At 33.2% G+C, this 12776-nt stretch overlaps 1 protein-coding gene across 1 annotated transcript; it reads left to right on the forward strand.

Annotated features, from left to right (window-relative positions):
- The first annotated feature begins 817 nt into the window (after positions 1-817).
- LOC127838311 (complement C2-like) lies at positions 818-12359 on the forward strand. Its single transcript, XM_052365972.1, has 12 exons — positions 818-951; positions 1854-2000; positions 2633-2754; positions 6695-6773; positions 6966-7079; positions 8291-8452; positions 9303-9367; positions 9818-9967; positions 10233-10446; positions 11116-11350; positions 11535-11621; positions 11927-12359. The coding sequence occupies exons 1-12, from the start codon at positions 888-890 to the stop codon at positions 12162-12164; spliced, it is 1677 nt and encodes a 558-aa protein (XP_052221932.1). The 5' UTR covers positions 818-887; the 3' UTR covers positions 12165-12359.
- The last annotated feature ends 417 nt before the right edge of the window (positions 12360-12776 follow it).

Genomic DNA, 12776 nt, shown 5'->3' on the forward strand with positions numbered 1-12776 from the left:
TAAAATATACATTTTGCGACATACTTTGACTGAGTTACATTCCATATTTTAGTAAACGTTATCAGTCATTATTAACATATATTTATGGACTTATGAACACGAAATATGTCCAACATTAATATAGTTTCGGTATAATACTTAACATAAAGTGGTAATAAACCTTTGTGGAAATTCGTATTTTTTGCAATCAATACAATATTTTTTTATAGCTTCTTATTAGTGTGGCTTAAATATAAAGGAATAAGTAAACAATATAAGCATCTTTAAATACCCAAATATCGGAATATTGAAAACAAATCTGTTCACATGATGACGGTAATTATGATAAACAGTGAATATTAGCATTCAACAAATTATATGTTACAATTAATTAGAACGAAGTTTAATTCGGCCAACCTAATCTTCCACAGTCGATATGAAAGATTACATTTGAGCGGAAATAGGTTTCCGACTATGAAGAGGGCCTGCGCCTTTTTAAGTCTTAAGTGTCAAAAATCCAAACACGAACTTAGCGAACGAATTATTAGGAAACGTTTACGGCGAAACGCAATTCGAGTGCCTAACCAATTCAGAAAGACTAGGTCAAGACCACTTAAATGCAGAACGTGAATTAAAGGAAAGATCTTCTCTGGAGGCCATAAAGAGCTATCCGGTTTTTGTTCATATGTGGTTATAGTACACTCTCGCTTTCAGAAGATGAAATTTATAAATTGAGAAACACTACGGCTTTTCTTGTAAACGTTTTAAATATCTCAAGAAGTACCAAGAATTCCGTTAAGAGGCAATAATATCAACAACATAATTTGCGACAGGAAATCTCATCTTAAAAAGTGTTGCTGCGACGTCCGCTGAAATCATAAGGCAGTTAGACGAGCAAGAGGTAAAACATGAAATGCGAAGTATTCGTTGTTTGTCTTATATTAGGATGGATTTGCTACTGTTCAGGAGAATGTAAGTTAATTTGCAATTTTTAACGTTGCACACACATTAATTAATCCGATCGGTTAACATAAATATATATCTATATAATATTAAATGCAATATTTCATCAAGCGAATTTACAAACATCTTCGCCGAGTGTAATTAAATATTTTAAGAAGTCAATGTAATTATAATTATTGTTATAAGCTGTATTAACCACACGCGTCTATCATACACACAAACTTAGTTCGTAGTTCGTGTTTCTCTTGAGGCATTCTAACTCATGCATTCACAATTGTCCTATGTCTATGAGAATTTTACTATGCTTTCCCGTTTTCGATAGTGCGCATGCGTATAGCAGTAATTAATGTACATTTCATTTGCAAGGAGTAGACTACTGCTTTTACTGTGTCCTAACTCTTACCCAGGGAAAACGTTTCATTCATAAAAAATACTTTATTGAGGGTTTATAGAAACGAACCAAAATGGTCAAGCAGCAATTTTATAACCGTATATACCCGCGCGTCTGTTTATTTTTTTCTTGTATAAATACACAGTTTAAAAATACATAAAAATCCGTTTTTCAAAAAATATGTTGAATAATGTTTGATCGTAAGATGCGTGAAAATTTATGGACAATAACAATAAAAACTATTTTTTGAAGTATTATATGTAGTTTTGTTTTGTAAATATGTAAGCGAACTTAAAGTGGCTCGTTAAGTAGTGATTACACCTGATTTATACACATGGAATATACATTTATAAAGTTCAATTAATTTTAAGTGACCAATTCTTGAGCTCTCAAACTAATTTCCAAGACGAGTTTTAAGAAAGTATTATTTTATAAATATGTGTCATCAAAATATGTGTCCTGTATTTATTATAATAACCATCGTTAAATACTCTCGAATATCCTGATATTATATTTGCAGCTCGACTAAGTGTGGGCAAGAGAGGACTGGACGTCATAATCATATTGGACACGTCAGCGAGCATTGGTCCTATGTCTCTGGAATTGGCCAAAAACTTCACGAAAATAATTGTCAAGATATTTGGAGTTTCAGCTAGTGCTGACGGAGGTAGACGTTTCTTGCAATTTTCCCTTAATATTTCAACGCAAACACTTATTGCTAAGAACAGTGTGTGCTTTGTTGATTCAACGTTTGACTAATCATTTCAACGTTCGACAAACAAATAATGTCTACACAATGCAACGTTATAAATGCATAAACTTAATAACCAGAATGTTACATTAAATTCATTCTTTAATATGGAGATATTGATAATTAGAAGACATTAAAAGGGAACGAAGTCTTTTCTGAAGATTCGCAATTGAAATAAATATTTACAATCAAGAAGAGAGTACGTTGGTCGCAGATCATTGCGATAGCTGATCACATTGCACACTACAGTCCAAAAATATTACGTATGCTTCCTAGTTAAAGGAACTGGGTAACGAGTTAGAAGACTAATTAAATGGTGGAATCAAACTACGAATTGGTCTTAAAAATGCTTTACAAGTAAGGCACTGTTAAAAAATTCACAATACGCATACGTCAATGCGTGCATACAGGTTTGCAAGTATGTATATTTGCTTTCTTTTACTGCATTTTTATTTTCGTCAATATGGCTGAAGCTAAAATAATTCAAATGGTACCGTACATGTGTTTCAAATGTCTTGTGTATGTCTGTGTAACTTTTTGTTTCTCAGGAGGCAATGGGACCAGGTTTGCCTTTATAACGTTCGACCATACTGCTTCCCTCGTTTTCAACTTGAATGATCCAACTCTGAGAAGTGTTGATGCGGTAATACAAAAGATCAACCAAATAAAGGTATGATTCGCTTTAGGCTCATTAAAACAGACACTGTAGTAATAATATCAGTGTGAAATCCTTGGGACAATGCAATTTCAACATCGAAAGCATATTTGGTTCAGATAGTTAAAACTTGAGTCGTTTCTATTGCACACATACCAACATTAAATGCAAGGTTGGCAATAGTTGCATTTTTACAAAATTATGCCCTTATACAAAAAAAATAAAATAAAATAAAAAAAATAAAAAAGTATTTGCTAAAGTCGTGTGACGTCATAGCGACTTTAAGATAACAGTTGAGTTGATCAAACTGATTTAAGAAAAGAAATGCTGTCATCAACTACATGTTCTTTAAACAATTATAACCAACTGCTGTTACGTAAAACTTCGTTGACTCTCGGATGAACTTCTGCCTTACAATGAAAGACGACACAATATGAATTTCTTAAAACCAAATATTGTACTTTGTTTAAACAATGATTATTCTGTCAAGTGTTGAATTTAATTAGAATAATTGTTTAATAATAATAATTGCATATACAGTAGCTTTCTATTATCGTATAATTTTTACGAACGGCTGTCGTTTAACACGGATTTAAGCAACACATCCATTTCTAAACGAAGTAAAACTCTAGCTTGACCAGAAGGAAATACACTTTCTTAGTTCTGTCCCGGACTGTCATTTCCTCATCAATTGAAGGAATTTGAAGTTACTTGACAAATGCATTCAACTGCACGAGACGCTGTGCAACCCGACACAATCACATGGCTCACGTTTCAACTTTGATTAAAATACAACGCTTTAAAGTTACACCAAGGCGTATACGTACTTTAATTTCACCATGAATTGCATACATGTTCAAATATATGAGACGGTATGTAAGACACAAAACAATGTGGCTATTTTGTGTGCCCATGTCAATTTGTTAAGTAAAAACGTAAACGTACAGGGTTATGTCGTTAAAATAGGACTGGTGATGACTGTAATTGAATCGTGCATGAAAGGATTTTGAAATAACTTGACACTTTTTGCAGCTAAATTAGATGTTATGTACCGTGGAAGAAATGGGTTGTAAACGGTCAAGTTAAGGTCAGACTAAGGAGACAAAGTTCTTATGAAGCACTGTTTTGTCAAACTACAAAATGGATGATTTGCAACTACTGTATTAGTCCGATACGTACAAGAAACACGTGGTTACAGTGGTAAGATTGAACATTGAGGTAAAAGGTAAAAATACAGCGCCTGATTGTCAAATAGCGCTTTCCCGGAGTGCGACTACCGCATGATCTGAGGGATCCAAAATTTCATTGGAACGAATGCCGACTTCTATGTTTCTCACACACAAGCCATGTGTCCACCTTCACGATCAAAGTTTGAATTCGAAGAAAAAGTGTTGGTTTTTAGACATTAGGCTTGTTTACTCTATATTTACTGTATGGTACTTATTTTTATCGACACGAAACGATTTGTGGAGCCCGAGAACAACCTGATAACCTTGACATTATACTTGAAAATTACACGAAAAAAATCAAAACGGATTGTCCAGGTTGTATATGTGTGTACAAGCGAATAATAATTGTCAGTGATACCTCTTGATATATCATATGGTCCTTAATATTTGTCAAGGATCATATTAACAGACAGAGTTGCATATATCATATTTATTAGACTTTACATAATTATAATCACACACAAAACACACACAAAAGAAAACAACTAAAGTGACATCTTTCCGCTTTGATTATAAACAAGCGCAGCAACCCCTTCATATCTTCTTTGGAATATAAAAAGATTGCATTACGATTACGAAAAATATATTACACATTTAGAATCGTCGAAAATATAGTAAGTAAAGAAGTGCAATGAAAATGAAATGTCAATTTAATTCAGTCCACGAACTCTTTAACATCAAGCAATCATGATTAATAACATCTTTTTCTCACATTACCTATTCTCTACTTGAATGAAGCAAGTATATCCATTAACATAAATACTTCTACGATGTGTCGATGGACAAAATTATGTTTTCACTGAAATGAAATAAACAACATGTTTACTAAATACGCATATACTAGTAGCTCAATTCATTAAATTATTTTTTTCAAACAACTATTTTCACGACCCATTGTGTTCCCTAAATTATCGGAGTGTGCATTGCACAATCAAATCAATATGTAAAAATGTAAACAACAAATCAGATATGGATAATTTGGTATTCATATGAAATATGATTAAACCTTTTTCTTGAATTCCTTATAAAAGCTGCACTTTGTAGCCGACATTTCAACGATGTTAAGTGTAAAAACCCTGACCAATATGTTCACAGGGCAGTTTTATACAATTTGGACTAGATCATGTTATCGAAACTTCACGGGAAGTAAATTTCGATGTGTCAATTTCTAAAATCAAAGCGCAGATTCATTAAGAATTACAGTCCAATCACTGATATAAAAATGTTGCAAGTTCCAAACCTACCAAATGATATTATTGAAGATATAAAATCAGAAATATTTAATTTCATATGGGAGGTAAACCTGATAAAATTAAGCGAACTCAATTAATTCAATCAGTAGAATATGGAGGTATCAGACTAACGGACATAGATTAATTCCTGAATGCAATCAAATGCAGTTGGGTTAAAAGATATTTAGATAATACTTATACGAGTAAATGGAAATTATTCTACCAGAAAATTCTAAAAACATGTGATGACACCTTACTTTTTGAATGTAATATCGACAATAATATCTTAGATGAAATTTCAACCAAAAACATATTTCTATCGAATGTTCTATCGGCATGGTGTAAAGTTACTCATAAATTAGAAACCAAAATAAACAGTAAAATATTTGTATGGGACAATTAAGACATAACTACTAACAATAAAACGTTTTTCTATAAGCATTGGCTTGAAAGAAACATAAAATATGTAGATCAATTGTACGACTACAGAATAAACCACTTCTATTCCTTTTGTAACTTATGCTACATATTCGGAATACCTACAAGTAATTTCCTGATGTACTACATATTGATCAAAAGTATACCCGAACATATTAAAGCTGCTACCAATACAAATAACACACCATGTACTCAAAAAACATTCGTAGAAAACATAATTGCAAAACAAAACAAACAAAACATGTTACACAATTAAAAAAACATGCCGAAATCTCAAAAGCTCAAACTAAATGGCAAAACCTTCTTGGAGAAAAAAAATTAAATTGGAAACAAATATTTATCATGCCATATAAATCAACTACTGATAGCACACTGAGAAATGTTCAATATAAACACATCCAGAGAATCATAGCTACAAATAAATATATTTTTAAGTGCAACCTATCCAACACCAATCTATGTCATATGTGTAGTGAACATATTGAAACAATAGAACACCTTTTCTGTGAGTGTAAACATATTCAATCTCTGTGGAATCAATTGACATCTTTCTAGAGAAAAAACAATTAAATGTTAAACTATCTCTCTTAGACATCAGTTTAGGGGTAAAAACCTTTAAAATACAAGAGGTTAATAACGCTGTGAATTACATAATTATATTAATGAAATATTTTATATTCAGCATGAAATACAGAAAACAAATACCAACAATGAACTGTTTTATCAATTATTTAAAACTGAAGATTCAAATAGAATCCATAGATTCTAACATAGAAAACAATATATTAACCTTTATTTTAAACAAAAGGAAACCAAAAGGTCACACAAGTATATACGTATATATGTATATAGCATATCTTGTATAACATGTTTGAACATTATTGCTGCTACATGGTATCACTTTATTTTAAGATCATATACATGCATACATTGTATGTCTTATATTGAATATAAAAAAAGTTTGCAACAGTTTGCCACACATGACAGAATGTTTATATACTCGAGAAAAAACAACAACACATTCACCATACCGTAAGTTCACCTTTTTTTTTTCAGAATACCGGCGGTGGGACATCTCTCATTGCAGCCATAGACATGGCAGCCAGGGATGTATATTTGAGACTAATAAGAAAAGGTAAGTTTGTTTGTAAGCGCATAGCTCGGAACTTAATTATTGTGTTCGACCGTGATGTTTGTAATACTAACCTTTGAAAATGTTTACAAGATTCTTACACAAGTAATTTCATGAACTGCATCGTACTGTTAAACAATAAGACGGACAGACGATAATCATTATCTATTTTGTTTGTTTTGCACCAACTCATAGATGTCAATAGGGGAGGTGCGGACACAAATCGAGCCGTATTTATTTTGACCGATGCAGAAGAGACTGTACAGCGAGATACAAACAGGTTAAAGCGTAGAATACACAACCTTAAAGGTTAGTATTAGTATGAGACTACTTTAACAGAAACCTAAGGTGTATATACCTGACCGCTTCATTAAACAGCGTGTGAGAACATGTTCATAGCTATGAATATTGATAAGCGAACAATGAAGGTCATATGTGTCATCAGAATAATCTTCCAGTGAATCAGAAAAACCGTTTCTAGAAAATATAACGTTTAATGTAATTAGAACGAACGGTCCTACATGAAGTAGTTTTATAAGTCCGCCACTGGATTCATCATATTTATTAGTTTTATGTGTGTACATCGCCTTTTTAAAACCTTTCTTCAACATGCCTGATCAATTTAAGACCACTAACGTACTATTCTCTAAAAGAACGGTCATGTCTCTTGTTCTTAATCTTAACAAAACTAACAAGTGTAATAACTCCGATAATACATTAGGTAAAATCACTTGAATTGGTATACATATTGAGCTATACGTTAACCATTTGTCATTCCGTTCCACTGTTCATCCGTTCGTCAGCAAACAACAAACAACATGAAATAACTTGAAAAGTACATTATATATCATCATGAATTACGGTTTTAAAAACATTATAAGAATTATAGATTACTATAACATAATCATGTTTGGTGGGTGTAGCTAAACTTAAAGTGCTGCACACACTTAGAAACTACATCATAACAATTTATACATGATTGTATACACGTTAACACATCAATTCTTGTAATGATTCTTTTTGTTTCAACCAATATTTGAAAACGTCTGGCAGACGTCATACGAAATCTTGATACTGCATAACAAATGGATCATGCTTTGGATCATGAAACTCTACATTTTAAGAGATAAGGACAATATGGTGGTTATTCACCGTTTCAACGTTATGGGACTCTTGAATTGTTTGCAATTATAATATAGCCTTGTTAATAATGGTCATTCTCTGTTCTTACTAGATACCCACTAATTGTCTACGAGAACAAACAGTTATAGTCGTAAAACTACTCATTTACAATGCAACAACGTTTTGAAACTGAACAAAGTTTGTGAATTATAGTGTTCAAACAATTACACAAATATGTATTTAAAAAAATGAAGATCCGCATTAATCATATTTACCGGTCAATAAGCAATCCTTTCTCGTTCTGATGCATGATAGTTTAATTTAAAGCATTAAACGTGTTTAATGGTCGATAAATAATACATGGGAAATTAGTTTGGGAGAGATATGTTGTATTACAGATGTGGGACAATTTGAAGTATTTGCACTTGTTGTTGGGCGAAACTTCGACCGCCAGATCCTGCGCGCCATTGCAAGCGAGCCTCATCATGAGCACGTGTTCTTTATGGACGACTTCAAAGACTTGCAGAAGATTGTTGACACCATCGCTGGCAGAAATATTGGTGGGTTACTAACTTTGAGTATACATCACTATGTTTGCGGCCTCGAGACAACACAATTTCAAATGCCGTTGTAATGTTCCTGCCAACTGCATTTATTGAACAATTCACACTAGCTCCAGGGTTCTTAATGGTTGTATAATTTTGAAAATGAACTCCACACAGCTTTAAAACATAATTCGCAACATAACGTATTTATCCTTAATACCAATAATTGTATTGTTTCTCAAGGCTTCGTGTTCTCTAAGGTTATTTAGAGTTCATATTTTGCAGAAAGTGTCTAAACTCTCATTACGATCATAATGCCAATGTCAAAGCATTATCTATTATAAATCAAATCGCATTTTACTGCAATTCATCAAAGTAATTTATCCGACAGTTGTACACTAAAAAACCTTAGAAAAAATGCTTTTCAATTTTTATGATTCCCAGTACAACACATGTTACATATTAGTTGTAATTTGAACACCCTACTGGCTACAAAAAAAAACTTCTTTCAGCTCTGTCAGAAATTAATGTGTTACGATTAATTTTTACGACAAAATTGGATACGTATTGATATATTCGGGGACTTTAATGACACGTGTATCGATTATGCAATAAGAATGAAAAGCTTTTGTGACAAAAGTTATTTATATACATGTAAACCCAATGGATTTTGACACAATTCATTTAAATTGTCTTCTTTGATTGTCATTAATATATTTACATTTCGCTTCACTCTTTACAAAAACGTGTAAATATGCTTTATTTTTATGTTCTTTTCTTAAATGGGTATTTCAATTTGTGATGGGAACTTTTGCAATTCAATGGTCAGTGTTTGCCAATAATTATAAAATATTTTGACCTTCAGATTTCGGAGAGTGTGGTAAGCCCGGAAAAGCAAACGTACAACAAGATACTGGGGAAGCCGTCAAAGTAAATACAACAGCGTTAGGCCAATTATGTTCATAAAAACCGTTTGTTATGAACAATTTACAGTTTATAAAAACTATACCCCATTGAAATTGGTAAAAGAACAATGTGTCTGCAGTGTTATTGTCGTTTAGGTTCTGTATATATAACCCGTCATAAATCTATAGGCTCAAGCTGCATGTTTTAGGTGTTGCGCTTGTACCAATTACATGTATCGACACCATACACGTTTCGTAAATAAAAACAATTTCCTTTAATAAACTCGCAACTTATTTCAGTTAATGCAAATTAACTATGTTTTGATTCCTACTCGATGGACTGCAGCTTGAAATAAAACAATTATTAACAATTGTGCATTGGACTGATCAATCAGTTAGTGTGTTGCCATTTGTGAATACATGATCGGTTTGAAACTTTAAAAGAATTTTTAAAAATGTGTATACACATTTGAAGGGAACGTGGCCTTGGATAGGTTGGATAGGCGCGCGGGGGAAGTTGTGCGGAGGAGCGTTGCTATGTGACCAGTTCTTCATTACTGCGGCCAGATGCGTGTCAGAGGTCAACGAAAGAACAACAAAGTTGGTTTCTTACCAAGCTCATGAGGTATCGACAACGTATGACACATAAAATGTAGTAAAATACTTATCATTTTACTAAGAGTTATTCTATTTTTGGACGAAACTACTTTCTCAAAGAAACAAACATTAGTGCACACATATGTTTCCTTCAATGGTGTATTGCATAACATCTGCATTTATAGGTGAAAGGAATTAGACTTTCATTATCCATGCAAACACATGTAACATATATAATTACTTTTGAAAGATTAGTGTATGTCCTTCCAACGCTAACTCGTGTCTTTTTAAAGATCAGCGTAAGTCTTGGAATTATCAAACTGTTTGACCAAGACAACGAAGAGCAAAGGACGTATCCTGTCAAGGTCATTCGACACCCGACCTATACCGGTATTCCGGACAAGTATGGAATCCAAAACAACGACGTCGCAATCTTGGACCTGGGTGAAATCAACAAGACCAGGGCATCTCTGAACTCGTTAATCAAACCGATTTGCTTCCCTTACCGTAAATACAAGTGTTTTGTGTTACCTGCACTTTAATAACACGCTTTTGCTTTGCTTTCTTCTAGCCCATTAATCATACTATAAAAACAAACTATGAGTGTTTCGACATTTTTCAGAAAAACTGTTGGTATGACTTTTATGGTTTAATGTTTGCTAACAGTCAATTAAAAATACGTTTTATGAGAGAACTGGGTTACAAAATGTCAATTACAAACACTTTCAAACTTCGTCTGTAATTGTAATCAAACCACGGATTCATAAAATGCGAGTAAATAATTACGTTTAATATGAATATTATCATCATTTTATGGTCCAGCAGCGAGGCCATAGAACTCAAATATTCAGCGAACATTCAAAAATAACATTCATGATATATTTTGGTTATAAGACATGATACCTTTTGCTTTTTTGTATCACTCATTTAAATTGAAGGATCCTGGATTTTCCTCGGAAAACTTAAACTCCTCTTTTTACATTGTTCCAAGGAATAATGTATTTTCATTACAAAAAATCATTAATACAATTCACAAACCAAATTCATGTCATTTTTTTGTACAAAACCGTTTCATAGCCATGTGATGTCCAAAACCGATAGTTGGATAAAATTGCGTTGAGACTAAACCTGTTTACCAGCCAGAAACCCTATTTATTGTTCTTCTGTGTATCACAGGTAAGCTGCTAAACTTCTCCGCCAGTCTCCTTAAGGATTTAAAGGGCCTTGAGCATAATGATGCAAAGGGATTCACCGCAGGCTGGGGGCTAATGCCAGAGAAGCACAGACAGACACCATGGAATGCTCTCAATCAAAACAGACGCAGCATCCAATCAGATCGCGAATGCGAATTAATGTATCCCAGTTTAGACACGGACAGGGTATTCTGCGTTGGAAACATACAAACAGAAACGTACGTTGTGGTAATAGTTGATTTGCATTTTAATCTTTTCGTGCTTGCTGTGTAGAAAGGAAGCTTATTCTTACTGATTCAAACTGTAACAGCTATAAAAGCTAAGCAATTTTGCACAACACATATCCGAAAATCGAATATTTGCTAATAGTGAAAACAACATTTTATTTCCATGTGTTTAAAGAGAAACATGCCGAGGGGATGTGGGTGGAGTCTATATGGCTGAACTTCCATACATGGGGCGATACACTGCACTGGGTATCAGCCTCAGGTAGGTAACAATACCATTCTTAGCAAAACAACTACACGTGTATGGCTTCAACTGAATACGTGTCTCTCATAGATCGCGTTGAGCTTATTACACTTTGCGATAAACAAAGGACAACACATTAAAATCATGTTTTTCCATTGCTGATGGAGATGAAGTTTCAGTGTTTGTACATTTGAGCTTGTGCTGTAATAAGGTTTCTCTCCACCGGGTGCCGTTGTCATTTCACAATGTTTATTTCTGAACGGTTATTAAAAGAGGATGTTAACTACTAGCGAAGATCAAATAGTATATTCATTTTGATTCAGGTCATATGATTGCTCGAAGGAACGACACTTCAGCGTGTTCCTGAATCTTCACCACCCTGACATTACTGGATGGATGGAGTCTGTGCTTGGCCGTTGTAATAGATTGGGGTCTGTGGAAGAAGAGGAGAAAGAGGCTGAGAGGGAAAGGAAAGAATTAGAAAGACAGGTTGCAGAGAAAGCAGCAAAAGAAAAAGAAGCCTCGGAAACCAAGAAACCCAAGCAACAAAAAGCAACGTAGGCTTAGGGAATAATGAGATGTTCGTAACACAAAGATGTATTCTCTTAATCTTACGAAATAGTACAAAGTTAAACCAAAAACTTTAAAGCCAAACTCTCTGTGTGTAGGCGTAATCAACGTTCATAAGAAGCCGCTTTAGAATGCCTGCAATTCAGTTTTTTGTCATAGCTTTATATTAAACGCATTTAAAAACGACGTCTTGTGTTGTGTTAATTCAATTTGGTGGATATAATTATTTGTGCATATTAACTGCGAAATAATATAAGTCCAGTATGTTTGAGACTTACAATTGTTGTCATGTATTGTTCCTTACCTGTTTTCCTTCAAAAATGTTCAAAATTTAATTTCATACAATGTTATTAATAGAGATAATGTAAAATATTAGCCATCTGGTATTTTATAGTATCTAAAGAGTTAAAATCTACAGAAAAATAATAATATATTATTTTACAGGAATTCAAGAGTGTATATGGTATATAGTAAGTGATTACGTGACTGAATGAGATCTTTGATTGTTCACCACAAGTAAAGTTAATCGGTAATAAGATTTAAATATAGATGAATTGTGTAACAAAACAATATCTAAGTTACTAGGTTCGTTATATTTATTAC

This window comes from Dreissena polymorpha, chromosome 7 (genome assembly GCF_020536995.1).
Source record: "Dreissena polymorpha isolate Duluth1 chromosome 7, UMN_Dpol_1.0, whole genome shotgun sequence".
Lineage (NCBI taxonomy): Eukaryota > Metazoa > Mollusca > Bivalvia > Myida > Dreissenidae > Dreissena > Dreissena polymorpha.